Raw genomic sequence first — 17,768 nt, 5'->3', positions numbered from 1 at the left:
CCTCAGCACCACATATGCAAAAAGAAAAAAGCTGGAAGTGGCGCTGTGGCTCAAGTGGTAGAGTGCTAGCCTTGAGCTGAAGAGCTGAGGGACAGCACCCAGACCCTGAGTTCAGGCCCCATGACTGGAACCAAAAAAAAAAAAAAAAAGCATACGATTTGATGTAGCTGAGCGGTAGAGTGCCCACATTTGTGAGGTCCTAAATTTAATCCTAGCATTGCAAAACAAAATGGGCAGTGAGGAAGATAAGGTGAAGTATACCATTCAATTGTTTTGGTATATTCAGAGTTATACTGCACTACCAGTCAATTTTAGAACATTTTTAACACTCCAAAAGGAAACTCAGTTTCTCCTACAACATCCTCGGCCCTAAACAACCAACTAATCAACTTTTCGTTTATAAGTAACAGACCCCAATATATTAGGTCCAATTCCCTGGAATCTTCACTTGTTACCTGTTACTTACTCTTTGCAGTTGTTTAAATTTAGGATTTTGAGACAGGGGATTAGCCTAGGTTGTGCAGGTAGGCCTTAATCAAAAGTTTCCTCATAAACAGGGAAATTTCACACTAAGAGAGAGAAGATGGGAAGCACACAGAATGATTTCATCCTTTGATGAAGTCATAGGCTTCAGAGACTGGAGAAACACAGCCATATGCCAAGGAATACCAGTAGTTACAACAAGCTGGAGAATCCTGCTTCCAAGGGAGAGCAGCCTTGCTGACATGGTGATTTTGACCCACTGCTATAGTATTAATTTTAGACTTTGTGCCTTGAAAATGAGGAGACCAAGATTCTGTTCTTTCTAGGAACCAAACTGTAGTAATTTCTACTACAACTAACTCTTCCTTGTATTAGGAAACAAAGGAAGATTGTTATCAGGAACGGGTAAAAACTTGAAGGTGGCTTTGGGACTGGATAATGAGGAGGTATTGGAAGAATTCTGAGAAAAGGTCCAGATTGCCTTAAACAAGCTGTTGGTAGAAATAGGGATATTATCAAGTGAAAGACATATCAAGTGATTGTATCGATATGCAGGAATGTTATTTGATCATATAAAGGGAATGAGGAATTGTTTTATTGTTTTGAAAGATGAGAGAGGGGCTGGGAAGGTGGCTCAGTGGTAGAGTGCTTGCCTTGCATGCATGAGGCCCTGGGTTAGATTCCTCAGCACCACATAAGCAGAAAAAGCTGCAAGTGGTGCTATGGCTCAAGTGGTAGAGTGCTAGCCTTGAGGTGAAGAGCTGAGGGACAGCACCTAGGCCCAGAGTTCAGGCCCCACAACTGACCGAAAAAAAAAAAAGAGAAAATTTAGATTTTTTTTTTTTTTTTGGTCAGTCATGGGGCTTGAACCCTGGGCCTGGGCGCTGACCCTGAGCTCTTCAGCTCAAAACTAGCACTCTACCATTTGAGCCACAGCACCACTTCTGGTTTTCTGGTGGTTAGAGATAAAAGTCTCTTGAACTTCCCTGTCTGGACTAGCTTTGAACCACGATCCTCTGATATCAGCCTCCTGAGTAGTTAGGATTACAGGCATGAGCCACCAGCACCCAGCTAGCTTATCTTTAAGAACACATATACCATCAAAAAGAATGTTGATATAGCTGGAGATGGAGATGTAGCTCAAAAGCAGAGCATTTATTTAACATACCCAGGCCCTGAGTTCAATTCCCAGCACTTCAAACAAATAACCAAACAAACCTCCCTCCACTTCTACCACCAAAGATACTGGTAGAAATATTAATAACGTTAATTCTCAGAAAAGTACAGAGGAAACGGGAACATGCTATTGGACACAGTAGCAAAGATCATCTTGCCAGACGCTGTCAAAGTTCAACTGTATTATTCCCTACAGTTTACAGAAGGTAAAATAATATGTAAAGAATTTGCTTATTTGGCTGAGTAGGTTTCCAATCAAAGGGTTGAAGGTCAGCTTCTTATTTCATGTAGTAAAATGTAAAAGGAACAAGACAACAGAAAGAAAAACTGTTAGGCCAAACAGAAACTGTACTTAATTTTAGAAATTCTAAGTTACTCAGATTGGAAAAGGCAAGCATGCAAAAGCAGATAAAATGCTTAAAAATGAAGATTCATAGAAAATGTGTTATGAGCCAGGATCAGCAGCTCATGCCTAAAATCCTAGCTACTTAGGAAGCTGAGATTGGGAAGATAATAGCTTGAAACCAACCCTAGGTAAAAAAGTTTGTAAGATGTCCTTAACTAATAGGAACAGTGGTGAGCAACTGTCATTCAAGCAGTGCAGAAAGCTGAGGCTGGGAGGGTCAAAGTTCCAGGCCAGCCTGGGCAAAAAACTTCCAAGATTCCATCTCAACAAAAGAAGCTGGGCATTATGGAATACACCTGTCATTCCAGCTATTGTGGGAGCATAGAACAGGAAGATCACAGTCTAGACATGGGTCCAGGCAGAAAGTGAGAGTCTAATCTCAAAATAACCAGGCTAGAAATGTGGCTCAACATAGGTGCCTTCCTAATTAGTATGAAACCCTGAGTTCAGACCTAAGTACCACTAAAAAAGAAAGAGAGCTGGGTGCTGGTTTCTCACACCTGTAATCCTAGCTACTCAAGAGACTGAGATCTCAGGATTGTAGTTCCAAGCCAGCCCAGGCAGGAAAGGCCGTCTCTTATCTCCAAGTAACCACGAGAAAAAATCTGAAGTGGAAGTGGAACTGTGGCTCAAAGTGGTAGAGTACTAGCCTTGAGCACAAAAGCTCAGGGACAGGACCCAGATAGTTCAAACCCCTGACAGATGAAGAAGAAAGAAAGAAGAAGAGGAAGAAAAAGGAGGAAGAGGAAGAGGAGGAGGAAGGAAGGAGAAGAAAGAAGGAGGAAGAAAAAGGAAGAAGGGGGAAGAAAGAGGAAGAAGGAGGAGGAAGAGGAAGGAAGAAGGAGAAGAAAGAGGAAGGAGGAGGAGGTGGAGGAGGAGAAGAAGAGGAGGAGGAGGAGGAAGAAGAAGAGGAAGAGGAGGAGGAAGAAGAGGAGGAGGAGGAGGAGGAAGAGGAAGAAGAAGTAGTAGTAGTAGTAGTAGAGGCTAAGAATATGGCTGGGCAAATCTTGCCAGTGCCAGAGAGCAGACCCAAAATTCATGAATTCCCTAATTTGTTCTTTATGCCAAGGGATAAAATTATCTCAGCTCTATGGAGAAAGCTCATCCAATAGTATGCATATCACATATGCATGAGATCTGTGAGGTTTTTGAAAATGAACTAGCAGAAACACTTCCAGCTCAGACTAAAAGTTTCAGACAGGAAAAAAAAAAATCAAGTGTTAGATTCCCAACATACTACAGGTAGGAAACAGGCTGATAAAATTACTCAACTGGCAATGAAGAGAACACCATGTGCTATTCAGGCAGGAAAAGAAGTTTATTTACTGAATTGCTGCCCCTGCCATGCATGGTGGAGAGGCATGGCCAAAAAGGGAATACCCACTCCCAGGCCAGGACTTATCTTGGCCAAAGGACAGGAAGAGGTCTGGCCAGGTGGGAGTAAAGTGTGGCCACACTGGATCTGGCTGTGACCTCAGGGCCTGGGACCCTCCTATGGTCAGATGGGAGGCGTGACCAGAGGCTGCCCAGCAGGAGGGGGAGATGACTGCTTCCAGGTATGCCAGTTACATAAGTAACAGATTCTGGGCAGAAACTTAGCCAAGAGGTAGAGAGGTGTCTGCAAAGGGCCTGCTTGGCTGGGGACAGACCTTACAACTGACTTCAAACCTTGATTCTCAGATCTCAGGCTCCTGAGTAGCTAAGATTATAGGCATGAGCCACTGGCACCCTGGTTTTATTGCTCAAATTTATCATAATGTGACTGTTTTGCAATTCCCTAATAATGAAATATTATGTTTCATGTGCTTACTGGCAATCTTTTTTTTTTGGGGGGGGGGTCCGGTTGTGGGCCTGAACTCTGGACCTGGGCGCTGTCCCTCAGCTCTTCAGCTCAAAGCTAGCGCTCTACCACTGGAGCCACAGCGCTACTTCCGGCTTTTTCTGCTTATGTGGTTCTGAGGAATCGAACCCAGGGCCTCATGCATGCAAGGCAAGCACTCTACCACTGAGACACCTTCCCAGCCCTTACTGGCAATTTTCTATCTTATTTTTTTCCTGTCTGGTACTGTTCTCTATATATTCTGGATAGTAAACTTATTAAATATATGGTTCATATTTTTCTATTCCATGTGTTGTCTTTTCACTCTTTTTTTTTTTTTTTTTGTCGGTCGTGGGGCTTGAACTCTGGGCCTGGGCACTGTCCCTCAGCTCTTCAGCTCAAGGCGAGTGCTCTACCACTTGAGCTACAGCGCCACTTCCGGTTTTCTGGTGGTTTATTGGAGATAGGAGTCTCACAGTCTCTCCTGCCCGGGCTGGCTTTGAACCGTGATCCTCAGATCTCAGCCTCCTGAGTAGCTAGGATTACAGGCATGAGCCACCAGCGCCCGGCTCTTTTCACTCTTTTGACAGACTCCTCTAATACATAGAAGGTACAAGGTTGGGCTCCAGACTTGATATTGGATATGTGCTTACGCAGTTGTCCCAGTACCATTTGTTGAAAGAACAATCCTTCTCCGCTGAGTTCTTTTAATACTCATGTTGACAAGTAACCAAAGCTATGAACCCTTATTTTATTTTTTTGTGGGTGTCATTGGGCTTGAACTTTGGGCCTGGGTGCTGTTCCTGAGCTTCTCAGTGCAAGGCTAGCACTCTATCATTTGAACCACAGTGCCACTTCCGGTTTTCTGGTGGTTAACTGAAGATAAGTCTCACAGATTTTCCTCCCAGGGCTGGCTTTGAACCACGATCCTCAGATCTCAGTCTCCTGAGTAGCTAGGATTACAGGCATGAGCCACTGGCGCCTGGTGAAAGCTTATTTCTTTTTCTTTTCCTTTTTGTCGGTTGTGGGGCCTGAACTCTGGGCCAGGCTGCTGTCCTCAGCTCTTCAGCTCAAGGCTGGCACTCTACCACTTGAGCCAAAGCCACACGTCTGGCTTTTTCTGCTTATGTGGTACTGGGGAATTAAACCCAGGGTCTCATACATGCAAGGCAAGCACTCTACCACTAAGTCACCTTCCCAGTCCAGCTTATTTCTTTTTTTGTGTGTATGCTTTTACTGGAGCTTGAACTCAGAGCCTAGCATTGTTCTTAAGTTATTCTGCTCAAAGCTAGTGCTCTATAAGTTGAGCCACAGCTCCACTTTGAGCTTTTCTAGCTGGTTAATTGGAGGTAAGAGTCTCACAGATTTTCCTGCCCAGGCTGGTTTCAAACTTAGACCTCAGTCTCCTAAGCTGCAAGAATTTGAAGCATGAGCCACTAGCTCATATCCTAAACTCTTGGGCAAGTAACTGATCTTGATTAACAGATAGTCGAGCAGAATATATATATATGCAGATTTGGAGAAAAGCTGTAACTTTTTTTTTCTGTTTCAAAAAATGGTCTCTCTATAGAGCTGATGTTGGTCTAGAAATTGCAATGTAGCTCATACTGGCCTTAAACTCACATTCTTTCTTCCACAGCCTATAAATGTTATGAATAGAGACCTTTAACATCTCTCACCAGGCAGGGCTTTGGACTTTTGAGGTCTCTTAGAAAGGCTGATGGTAGGAAAGTATCTCCTTTTACTTGATGTGTGCTGGTATTATCTTCCATCACTTGTTTCATTCTTCTGTCTTTCTTTTCTTTGGTCACAGGGCTTGAACTCAGGGCCTGGGTGCTGTTCTTGAGCTTTTTCACTCAAGGCTAGCACCTTGTTCTGCTCCTTTTTTTTTTGTCAGTTGTGGGGTGTGAACTCTGGGCATGGGCACTGTCCCTCAGCTCTTCATCTCAAGGCTAGCATTCTACTACTTGCACCACGGCACCACTTCCAGTTTTCTGGTGGTTAATTGGAGATAAGAGTCCCACAGACGTTCCTGCCCAGACTTGCTTTGAACCATGATCCTCAGATCTCAGCCTCCTGAGTAGCTAGGATTACAGGCATGAGCTACCAGTGCCCTGCTGTTCTGTTCTTTTCTACCTGATTGTTTGTTGGAAGTCAGGCTATCATGTTCTGTGATTTGTCCAAAGTGGCCATGAGCTTTCATATTCTCCCTCCATGGTCCCCAGTTTCACCTTGACCCAGGGTTCAGTTTTGTACAAGTTATTGTAAGCCAGAAATATAACTTTTGCGTAACATGATGTTTAACTATGTGTTTAACATAATTGGCCCTCTGTATCAGCCACTTCTGCATTCATAAATTCAACCAACACAGACAGGAAATACTTTTTAGAAAATGGGTCTATATTGAACATACATACTTTTTCATCATTGTTCTCTAAACAATACAGTATTAACTATTTCATAGCATTTGCACTAGATTAGGTATTATAGTAATTTGGATGATTTAAAAAATATGGGAAGATGCAAATAGATACTATGCAAATTGTAAACTATTTTGTAGAAGTGATATGAGCATCTGTGGATTCTGGTATCCTTGATGATAACCCATAGATAACAGGAAGAACAATTTAAGGTTAATTTTAAAAGATCAACAAAGCAAACATAGGATATGCATCAGTTCTTGCTTGCTTCAACAGCACATAGAATAAAACTGGAACAATTCAGAGATATGTGTGGCCCTGGTGTATACATGATATATACATCTGTGAAGTGGTCCATATTTAAAATAAAAGGGAAAATGCATCCAATTTTAGTAAGCATTTCTCCAGAATGCCCCTTAAGGGCTGACAAGTGCCAAGCCTCTTGACTGCCATCTGAATTAGTGGGTAGCAATCTCCTGAACTTTGGCCTGTGTGTGTAGAGCATTCCTAGGCATAGCTACTTGTGTTTCCCTCAGCCCTCTCTAGAAGATGAGTCCCATTCATAGCAATTTTAAGATCTTCAGGGATTAATGCAAGTGTCTTTGTTTGTTTTGGTAGATGGGCTTCAATAAAAGAAGTAGCATAGTCAGGCACTGGCGGCTCATGCCTGTAATCCTAGCTACTCAGGAGGCTGAGATATGAGGACTGTGGTTCAAAGCTAGCCTGGGCAGGAAAGTCCATGATACTCTTACCTCCAATTAACCACCAGAAAACCGGAAGTGGCGCTGAGCTCTAGCCTTGAGCTGAAGAGCCCAGGAACAGCACCCAGGCCCAGAGTTCAAGCCCCATGACCAATGAGAGAGACAGAGAGAGAGAGAGAGAGGTGGCATGGACAGGCATTTAGATTCAGGTATATTGGTGTGGCTTCTGTGCAAGGATGGCATTCAAATATCATATCGCAGTTTTCTTCTAACTAGCCTTGTGACATTCTGGGCAGGCAGTTACTTACTATCTATGTTTGTAGACTGGACAGAGTGTACTACTTCAACTAGGCTACCACGCATGAAGAACACAGACTGATGGGCACAACACATTAGAGTCTGCAAACAGGATCTGGCCATGAGACCTAGAACAAAACACTGTCAGAATAGAAAGAGCTACAACTTGGAGAACACCAACAATAGAGGACACTAGCCATTTGGTAAACTCCTTCAGATAAGAATACAAGGACGGGGGCTGGGGGTTTAGCCCAGCAGAAAGGCGCACACCCGGTAGGTGCAAGGCCCTGGGTTCAGTCCTCAGCCCTGGAAAAAGAAAAAAAAAAAAAAAGAATACAAGGATGGCTGGGAAGGTAGCTCAGTGGTAGAATGTTTGCCTTGCAAGCATGAGGCCCTGGGTTAGATTCCTCAGCACCACATAAGCAGAAAATGCTGGAAGTAGAGCTGTGGCTCAAGTGGTAGAATGCTAGCCTTTTTTTTTTTTTTTTTTTTGTCGGTCATGGGGCTTGAACTCTGGGCCTGGGCGCTGTCCCTCAGCTCTTCAGCTCAAGGTGAGTGCTCTACCACTTGAGCTACAGCGCCACTTCCGGTTTTCTGGTGGTTTATTGGAGATAGGAGTCTCATGGTCTCTCCTGCCCGGGCTGGCTTTGAACTGCGATCCTCAGATCTCAGCCTCCTGAGTAGCTAGGATTACAGGCGTGAGCCACCAGCGCCCGGCTAGAGTGCTAGCCTTGAGCGTAAGAGCTGAGGGAAAGAACCCAGGCCCAGAATTTAGGCCCCATGACCGACAAAAAAAACCAGACAAACAAAAAGAATACAAGGGGCTGGGAGGTGGCTCAGTGGTAGAGCTCTTGCCTTGCATGCATGAGGCCTTGGGTTCCATTCCTCAGCACCACATAAGCAAAAAGAAAAAAAAAGCAGGAAGTGGTGCTGTGACTCAAGTGGTAGAGCGCTAGCCTTGAGCTGAAGAGCTGAGGGACAGTGCCCAGGCCCAGAGTTCAGGCCCCACAACTGGACCCCCCCCCAATAAAAAAAGAATACAAGGACTTTCCTTGTTTTGACAACCTGAAATGCCCAGTAGTGTCCTGGTTCCCTTAAAGGTGGCATTCCTAGACCTACAACCTTATTAGGCTTCCAAGGGAAGAGCATATTCCTCCTCTATGATGCAAAACCTCCCAGCTTCTCCTAGTATCCTATCAGAGAAAACTGTTCCCCATCCTCCTTGCTCTGGGTCCCATCTTTTAACAAAATTGTTTCACAGCTATTCTAATGTGATCTTAGACAGCAGTGCCAGGTATAACTGTGTAGCTAACCTGGAAAGTTCTCCTACAATGATCCTGGTAGTAGGAAGGTCCTCAACTGTACTAGTTGGGATCCGCCGTTTGGAACTTGAGCAGTAAGTAGATAAAACAATGGACATTGAAGCTGGACACTGGTGGCTCAAGCCTATAATCGTAGCTACTTAGGACACTGAGATCTGAGAATTGCAGTCTGAACCTAATGTGGGCAGATAAATTCATAAGACTCTTATCTCTATTTAATTAACCAGCAAAAAACCGGAAGTGGAGATGTGGCTAAAGCTGAAGGATATCAGCTATGAGAGAAAAAGCCAAGCAAGAGGGCAAGGCCAGCAGAGTGCTGGTGATTCGTGCCTCTGAATCCTAGGAGGCTAAATCTCAGGAGGCTGAGATCTGAGAATTGTAGTTCAACCACAGAAAACAGGCAGTGGAGCTGTGGCAAAAGAGCTCAGGGCAGTGCCCAGACCCTGAATTCAAGCCCTCATAGCAGGGTGGGGGAGGGGGAAAGGAAGGGTAAGGTCTTGAGTTCAAGCCCCAGTACTGGCACACAAGCACACGCACGTATGCACGCGCACACGCACGCACACACACACACACACACACACACACACACACACACAAAGATGAACATCAGATACAGTGTTCAAGTACACTGTCTGTGTAAAACCCAAGAATTCCCCATCATTGCTCTCATGAATAATTCTTATCTAATTAGTCAGGGTTTCTTGTGTAGTTTGAGATTGAAAGTCACCTTAATCAAAGGTCTGATATTAACAAGACATAGTGTATATAATGCAACATGAAGCAATTCAAATACTAAGGCAGAGTAAACTACATATTGAGGAGCTGTTGTGCTTCTAGGACTTTGATTTTTTTTTGGGGGGTCCAGTTGTGGGCCTGACCTCTGGCCTGGGCGCTGTCCCTCAGCTCTTCAGCTCAAGGCTAGCACTACTACTTGAGCCACAGTGCCACTTCCGGCTTTTTTCTTTGTGCTTATGTGGTGCTGAGGAATGGGAACCCAGGGCCTTATGCATGCAAGGCAAGTGCTCTACCACTGAGCCACCTTCCCAGCCCTGATTTTTTTTGGGGGGTCCGGTCATGGGGCCTGAACTCTGGGCCTGGGCGCTGTCCCTCAGCTCTTCAGCTCAAGGCTAGCGCTCTACCACTTGCGCCATAGCACCACTTCCAGCTTTTTTCTTTTTGTTTATGTGGTGCTGAGGAATCGAACCCAGGGCCTCTGACATGCAAGGCATGCGCTCTACCACTGAGCCACCTTTCCAGCCTAGGACTTTGTTTGAGATGGAAGGCTCACTCCTCTGTCATGGAAGGATCTCTGAGGTTGCCTGTCTCCATGATGACCCTGCAACAATCACTGGACTCCCTACACATGCAGACCACTGCCCAAAAGGTACTGTAAATCTCTCTTGAATCTGTGATGGCCTTTAAACCTATATGCAAATGATGTTCTACAACCTCTGAATACTAGCAGCTTCTACTCTTTCCCTTGAAGAGTACTGCGAAGAAGTCTGAGCTATTCTGTTAGGGATATCAATATGAATGCTATATGACATACATACAGAGAGTGAAGCCTGTATAGAACTTCCAGCATAGCCTACCTGCCCACTACAGACAGCTGCAAGGGAAATGAGAAGTAAACTCAGTAGAACAGCCCAGCCAGGGAATTCCAACTAACCCAATCCTAAATCACAGAAGCAGGAGTAATATGTCACTCCTGTAAGCCACTAAGTCACAATATGATTATAAATTAATGCATAATAATACCAAACCAGGGGCTGGGAAGGTGGCTCAGTGGTAGAGCGCTTGCTTTGCATGCAAGAGGCCCTGGGTTCAACTCCTCAGCACCACATAAGCAAAAAGAAAAAAGCCGAAAGTGGCACTGTGGCTCTAATGGTAGAGCGCTAGCCTTGAGCTGAAGAGCTGAGGGATAGTGCCCAGGTCCAGAGTTCAGGCCCCACAATCGGACCCAAAAAAAAATAATAATAATACCAAACCAATAAGGTCTATATTTTAGAAGCTGAGATTAATTCCATAATTAACTGTAAAAAAATACACAAAACTGGGTGCTGGTTGCTCACATCTATAATCCTAGCTACTCAGGAGGCTGAGATCTGAGGATCAAGTTTCAAAGCCAGCACAGGCAGAAAAGTTCGTAAGACTTTCTTTCTTTCTTTCTTTTCCTCTCTCTCTCTCTCCTTCCTTCCTTCTCTTTCTTTCTTTCTTTCTTTCTTTCTTGTAAAGATACAGAGGGGTTATGTTATATGAGTAAGGTAATGGGTACATTTCCTATCGAGCATTGTTACCCCTGTAAGACTTATGACCAATAAACTACTCAGAAAAAGTCAGAAATTGCACTGTGGCTCAAGTGGTAGGTTGCTAGCCTTGAGCAAAAGAAGCTAAGGGACAATGCCTAGGCCCTGAGTTCAACCCCAGGACTGGCAAAACAAAACAAAAACAAAAACACCTCAATGTAAGGCCAGATACCACTAACGTATTACAGGAAGGAGTAGGAGAAACACGAGGGCTCCTAGGCATGGGTCAAAACTTCCTAAGTAAAGGGCTGGGACTGTGGCTTAGTGGTAGAGTGTTTGTCTTGCATATATGAAGTCCTGGCTTCGATTCCTCAGTACCACAAAAGCCAGAGGTGGTGTTGTGGCTCCTTGGAAGACTGCTAGCCTTGAGCAAAAGAAGCTCAGGGACAGTGCCCAGGCCCCGACTTAAAGCCCCAGGACTGGGAAAAAAAAAAACAGAAACAGGAAAAAAACAACAACCAAAAACCCCAAAAATTTCCTAAGATCAAGACTCATAACAAATTGAAGAAAGCCTAGATAAATGAGATTGTATCAAACTGAAGAGTTTCTTCATGGCAAAGGACATAGCTAACAAGATAAACAGAAAGCCCATAGAAAGGAAGATTTTTACCAGCTATGTATCAGACAAGAATCTCATCTTCATTAAACCACTCAATAAACTGGAAGAGTTGCTGTAGGTCAAATGGTAGAGCGCTAATCTTGAGCTGAGCTGAAGAGCTGACAACCAACACACAAAAGTCAAGCCAATTAATAAATGGGCTAAAGACTTAGAGACTTCTCAGAGTAAGAAGAATAGCAAATAGACACATGAAGAAATGTTCAACCAGCTTACACTAAGCAAAAGGAAAGAAATGTAAATATCACCTGATGTGGAAGAAATAATTGTATTGTCAAAGCTCATAGAATTCACAAACTATATTATAGATGATGATAATGACAATTTGCCTTGTGAAGGCTAAAATGTGTTTATGACTTTAACTAAGTATCACTATTCCACAATACTATGAAATATGTGAAATTTATGTAATCACCTAATCATAATTTTAAAAAAAAAGGAAGAAAAGTTAGAGAAGGGGTGGGTTAGGAGCAATGGGTTGACAGTGTTATCAGACACTTTGTATTCATATACGGTTTTGTAGTATGGGAACTTCTTTGTACAACTACTTACATGGAGGGCTGGAAAGATGGAAGAGTGGTAGAATGCTTGCCTTGCATACATAAGGCCCTGGGTTCCATTCCTCACCACCACATAAGCAGAAAAAGCAGGAAGTGGCGCTGTGGCTCAAGTGGTAGAATGCTAGCCTAGAGCTGAAGAGCTGAGAAACAGCGCCCAGGCCCAGAGTTCAGGCCCCACGACCAACAAAAAAATAAAATAAGGGGCTGGGAAGGTGGCTCAGTGGTAGAGAGCACTTGCCTTGCATGAATGAGGCCCTGGGTTTGATTCCTCAGCACCACATAAGCAAAAAGAAAAAAGCCGGAAGTGGCGCTGTGCCTCAAGTGGTAGAGCGCTAGCCTTGAGCTGAAGAGCTGAAGGACACCACCCAGGCCAAGTTCAAGCCCCACGACTGGACCCCCCCCCAAAAAAATAATAAAATAAAATAAATCTACAAGTAAAGCCAGGCACCAGTGGCTTACATCTGTAATGCTAGTTACTCAGGAGGCTGAGATCTGAGGACTGCGGTTCAAAGCCAGCCCTGACAGAAAAGTGCCTGAGACTCTTATCTCCAATTAACCACCAAAAAACTGGAAGTGGCACTGTGGCTCAAGTGATAGAGTGCTCACCTTGAACTGAAGAGTTGAGGGACAGCGCCCAGGCCCTGTGTTCAAACCCCATGACTGAAAAAAAAATCTACAAGTTAACACATGAGGTGGTAAAAAAACAAAAACAAAACAAAACAAAAAGAACCCACTAGGGCTAGGAATGTGGCTTAGTAGTAGAGTGCTTGCCTAGCGTGCATGAAGCCCTAGGTTCAAATCTGCAGTTCCACATAAACAGAAAAGGCCAGAAGTGGTGCTGTGGCTCAAGTGGTAGAGTGCTAGCCTTGAGCAAAAAGAAGCTCAAGGACAGTGTCCAGGCCCAGAGTTCAAGGCCTAGGACTGGCAAAAAAAAAAAAAAGAAATTACACTGGGATATGATAAATTATACAGGTTTCTAGATAGTCATACAGTGAGACCAAAGGAGAATATTCATAAGACTGGATCACAAAAGCTCAATAACTATGTACATTTGATCATATAAATAATATTTTATGAAATTAACTCTAAGAAATGGAAACAAGGATTTTTTATTGTTGCTGTTGTTGCTGTTTTTGTCCTCCTTTTGTTAGTTTGTCTTTGACGGGGGGGGGGGGGGGGGGCAACAGAAAAGATGGGATAAAGGGTGAACAACTATAGCAGTGGTACTCACTGGACACTATTTTGTGGGTGAAAATAGGAGGAAAAACTGGAAGAGATTGAGGGAAGGGGTACATGGAGCTGGGAAAGTGGCTCAGTGGTAGAGTGCTTGCCTTGCATGCATGAGGCCCTGGCTTCGATTCCTCAGTACCACATAAGCAGAAAAAGCAGGAAGTGGTGCTGTGGCTCAAGTGGTAGAGCGCTAGCCTTGAGCTGAAGAGCTGAGGGACAGCACTTAGGCCCACCCAGAGTTCAGGCCCCACGACCAGAAAAAAAGAAAGAAAGAAAGAAATGCACTCTTAAGCCAGCACCAGTGGCTCACCCCTGTAATCCTAGCTACTCAGGAAGCTGAGATCTGAGGATCAGAGTTCAAAAACCAGCATGGGCAGGAAAGTCTGTGAGATTATTAATTAACCACCAGAAAACTGGAAGTGGAGCTGTGGCTCAAGTGGTAGAGGGTTAGCCTTGAGCTAAAGAGCTCAGGGACAGTGCCCAGGAGGTTCAAGGCCCACAAATGACCATCCCCTCCCCACAAAAAAAAAAAAGAAAAAAAAGAAATGCACTCATCACCTGACTTACGTAACTGTAACTCCTCAGTATATCACTTCTACAATAACAATAATATATTTTTTAAAAATAGTGTTCTGAGCTGGGAGGTAGCTCAGTGGTAGAGTGCTTGCCTTGCATGCATGAGGCCCTGGGTTCGATTCCTCAGCACCACATAAGTAGAAAAAATCAGAAGTGGCACTGTGGCTCCAGTGGTAGAACGCTAGCCTTGAGCTGAAGAGCTGAGGGACAGGGACCAGGCCCCACAACCAACTAAATAAATAAATAATTTAAAAAATAAAAAAATAGTATTCTGGGCTGGGAAGGTGGCTCAGTGGTAGAGCACTTGCCTTGCATGCTCGAGGCCCTGGGTTCGATTCCTCAGCACCACATAAGCAAAAAGAAAAAAGCCGGAAGCGGCGCTGTGGCTCAAGTGGTAGAGCACTAGCCTTGAGCTGAAGAGCTGAAGGACAGCGCCCAGGCCCAGAGTTCAGGCCCCACGACCAGACCCAAAAAATAAAAAATAAAAAAAAATAGTATTCTAACCAAGATCAAAAAAGAAAAAAAGGTGTGTGAGCACAAAAAGTATACAAAAATTTAAAATCTCATCCCCTAGTTGAGAATTATATATTTAGTAAGAGATTTGTATTCAAATTTACAAAGAACTAGTAAAGCCCAGAAATAAAAAGATTGATAACTTAATGGTTTAAAAAAAATCCATAGGCAAATGAAGCCAAGTGCAGTGGCTCACATCTGTAATCCTAGCTATTTAGGAGGTAGATATCAGGAGGATCATAGTTCAAAGCCAGTCCTCAAAAAGAGTTGGGACAGCTGGGCATAGGTGGCTTGCTCCTATAATCCTAGCTACTCAGGAGGCTGAGATGTGAGGCTTGCAGTTCCAAGCCAGCCCGGGCAAGAAAATCTATGAGACTCTTATCTCCAATTAACCACCAGAAAACCAGAAGTGGCGCTGTGGCTCAAGTGGTAGAGCGCTAGCCTTGAGCTGAAGAGTTGAGGGACAGCACCCAAGCCCAGAGTTAAAGCTTCACAACCACAACCACCAACAACAAAAAGATGGGTGCTGGTGGCTCACCTCTGTAATTCTAGCTACTCAGGAAGCTGAGATCTGAGGATTGTGGTTCAAAGCCAGCCCAGGCAGTAAAGTCCAGACCCTTATCTCCAACTAACCACCAGAAAGTGGAAATAGAGCTGTGGCTTAAAGTGGTAAAGTGCTGGCCTTAAGCAAAAAAGAGCTCAGGGACAGTGCCCAAGCCCTGGGTTCAAGCTCCACAACCTACTTCTACTCACCTCAGTTAAGTATGCTCTTAAGGGCTCTTCCATGTGCATTCATGTGCACACACACATTTTTTTCCCTACCAAACTTTGTTATTTTGCTTCACTCTCCGAGAGCCACAGATGGGAAAAGAGGATCACTTAAAGCCCAAGGTGGTACACCTGGCCCAGAGCAAGAGTCTACAATAGAAATCCCTCTCCCTACACCACCTGTTCCAGGCCTCAACCCCGACAAATATTCCCTGCCTCATTAAACAGAGGAAACCCTTCTCTAACCCATGCATCAGGGCCCTGCAGGGCTCAAGGAGGACCACACTGACTCTGAGGCCAAGGGCAGAGCATCTCCTTCACAGGAATCATCAGGGCTGACCACATACAGCAAAGGCCAACAGTGAGGTCCAGAGGCAGAGCCCATATCCAAGATGCCAACTTAGTGTCCTTTCTATTGCATGGACACACAGGAGGACCCAGAGAGAACCTTCCCACTCCCCAGGACCCCAGTATAGTTTTCAGATTCTGTAACACTCCTCTCTCAGACCCTCTTTCTTAAGGAGTTTTACACAACAGTGCCTTACCCGAGTCTTGGCCTTCAGGAACACATGGCTCTCCATATCCTTGCTGGATTTACTGTGGGCCACACCAGCTTTCCTCATGGCATCCTCACTGAAATACAGAGAGAGAGAGAGAGAGAGAGAGAGAGAGAAAGTGTTACACAGTAAATTGCTTCCAGGGGCCTGACCAGAGTCCTGCACAACAAGTGCCCTTAGGTGGCCCAGGTGTTGTCCCTTGCATGCATGAAAGGGAATGCTTAGTAGAGAAATATCAGGAGGCTGAGTTTGGGAGTAAAGGGGCAGGACCATGAGAAGGAATGGAAGAGTGGTTATCACGAAGTAAAATGGAAGCTCCATAAGCAGGCTGAGAGCCATCCCTAAAGACTGCCCACAATCAGCACAAAATCAAGTATGTATTAGACCTGGTCTCCTGCCCTCTTAGTGGTCCCTCCCTAATTGTGCCACTGAGTACAGTGGAAGCCTAGTTCCAGATTCCTCTTCTGTAAACAGGCCACAGAAGTCATCCCCCAGTTCCTATGTAGAACAATGCATGTCTCTTGATGTGACCAAAGAGACCAGCCCCAATGTCAACAATTTCTAGTGTGGGAGATGAGGAGACAATTCATAAAGTATGAAAACAGGAAATCCCATTAAAGTGTTTCTATCACATGTTGTTCCAGAGATAAACACTGTACATATGAGGCAGGCAGAGCTCCTCTTGAATAAGAGTGGTATAAGCTGTGCCTCTAACACGTGAGTATAAACATACAAAAAGTGTACCTGCTAGAAAGGAAAGGGCATATCATACTTGGGCTCTGTGACCTATCCCCTGTCTCCTAAGGGACTGGCTGCTCTACTCTGCTCTCAGCCTTCATTCTTCCCTATAGGGTAGGTCTCCTCCCTACCTGTCTTGCCAGCACTAGGTTTTATGATAAACAAACTAGTATGCCAGGGCTCTTTAGCCTCAGTTCCGAAAATAAACCTTGTTAAACCTGTCTGTGCTCAAAAGCACAAATCAACTAAGCCCAGGGTACTGAAGAATGTTGGACACAAGAGCTATAGTATCAGGTCCATGATCCTCAAAAATCACAGAAAGAAAACTGAAGACAAGTAATATAAAACAATATTGGCCTATCACACTTCTAGATTCTTCATTTAACAACCAGAGCTCAAGTTCCTCCCTCCTCATCAGCTTCCTGAAGCCTGAACTCAAGCAAAGAGCCAAAAACAGGTTCTTGCTTGCAAGGAATCCAAGGGAAAGGAACAGATGCATGAGAAGGTCTCTGGAGCCACAAGAGACTTAAGAATAATGATGTAGGGGGCTGGGAAGGTGGCTCAGTGGTACAGCGCGTGCCTTGCATGCCTGAGACCCTGGGTTTGATTCCTCAGCACCACATAAGAAAAAAAAAAAGCCGGAAGTGGCGCTGTGGCTCAAGTGGTAGAGCGCTAGCCTTGGGCTGAAGAGCTGAGGGACAGCGCCCAGGCCCAGAGTTCAGGAACCACTACCAGACCCAAAAAAAAAAAAAAAAAAAGAAATAAAAGTCTCAAGAATAGGAAGGCAGGAAATGTGAGGAAATGAGGAAATATTTTTTCATTCCCTGTATACCTATTTTCTGCAAACTTTCTCTACAGCAGACATAGCACTATTGCAACAGACATACATTTGTTCTTTAGGAGTCTGAAGTCTACAGACATGCTAGGTTTAACCCAGAAATCCCCTAAGTTTCAAGCCCCCCCAAAGCCCTACTCAGGGGGCACTAAGGGGACCTTATCCCAAGGTCTCTACAGGGAGAGGTGGTGTTCGATGAAGAGCTGATCTGAATCAACTGTTTTCTTCCTACTGCCTCCTAAAAATTTCCTTAACAGTCAAGTCCCCTAGCCAGAATTGGGGTATCATCTTCACTGATCAATGATAAGGAATCTCCTATTCCTGCAAGAACATAGAAGGAAGCATTAGAGAGCTCAACACAGAATCCTCAGGCTTCTGCAGCAGCTTGCATAGATTTTTCCCCCCCAGTCCTGGTACTTGAACCTTGGGGCTGGTTCCTGTCCTT

The 17,768-nt window shown here is 44.5% G+C and overlaps 1 protein-coding gene across 1 annotated transcript in view; it reads right to left on the bottom strand.

Annotated features, from left to right (window-relative positions):
- Positions 1–17,768, bottom strand: part of Med15 (mediator complex subunit 15) — a 63,568-nt gene that overhangs the window by 29,940 nt on the left and 15,860 nt on the right. Inside the window, exon 2 of the mRNA XM_013031509.1 lies at positions 15,739–15,826. Within this exon, the coding sequence (XP_012886963.1) occupies positions 15,739–15,826 (88 nt within the window). The remainder of the gene's footprint in view (positions 1–15,738; positions 15,827–17,768) is intronic.

Source organism: Dipodomys ordii, unplaced genomic scaffold (genome assembly GCF_000151885.1).
Source record: "Dipodomys ordii isolate 6190 unplaced genomic scaffold, Dord_2.0 Scaffold141, whole genome shotgun sequence".
NCBI classification, from domain to species: Eukaryota; Metazoa; Chordata; class Mammalia; order Rodentia; family Heteromyidae; genus Dipodomys; species Dipodomys ordii.
This window is presented reverse-complemented; position numbering and strand designations above follow the sequence as displayed.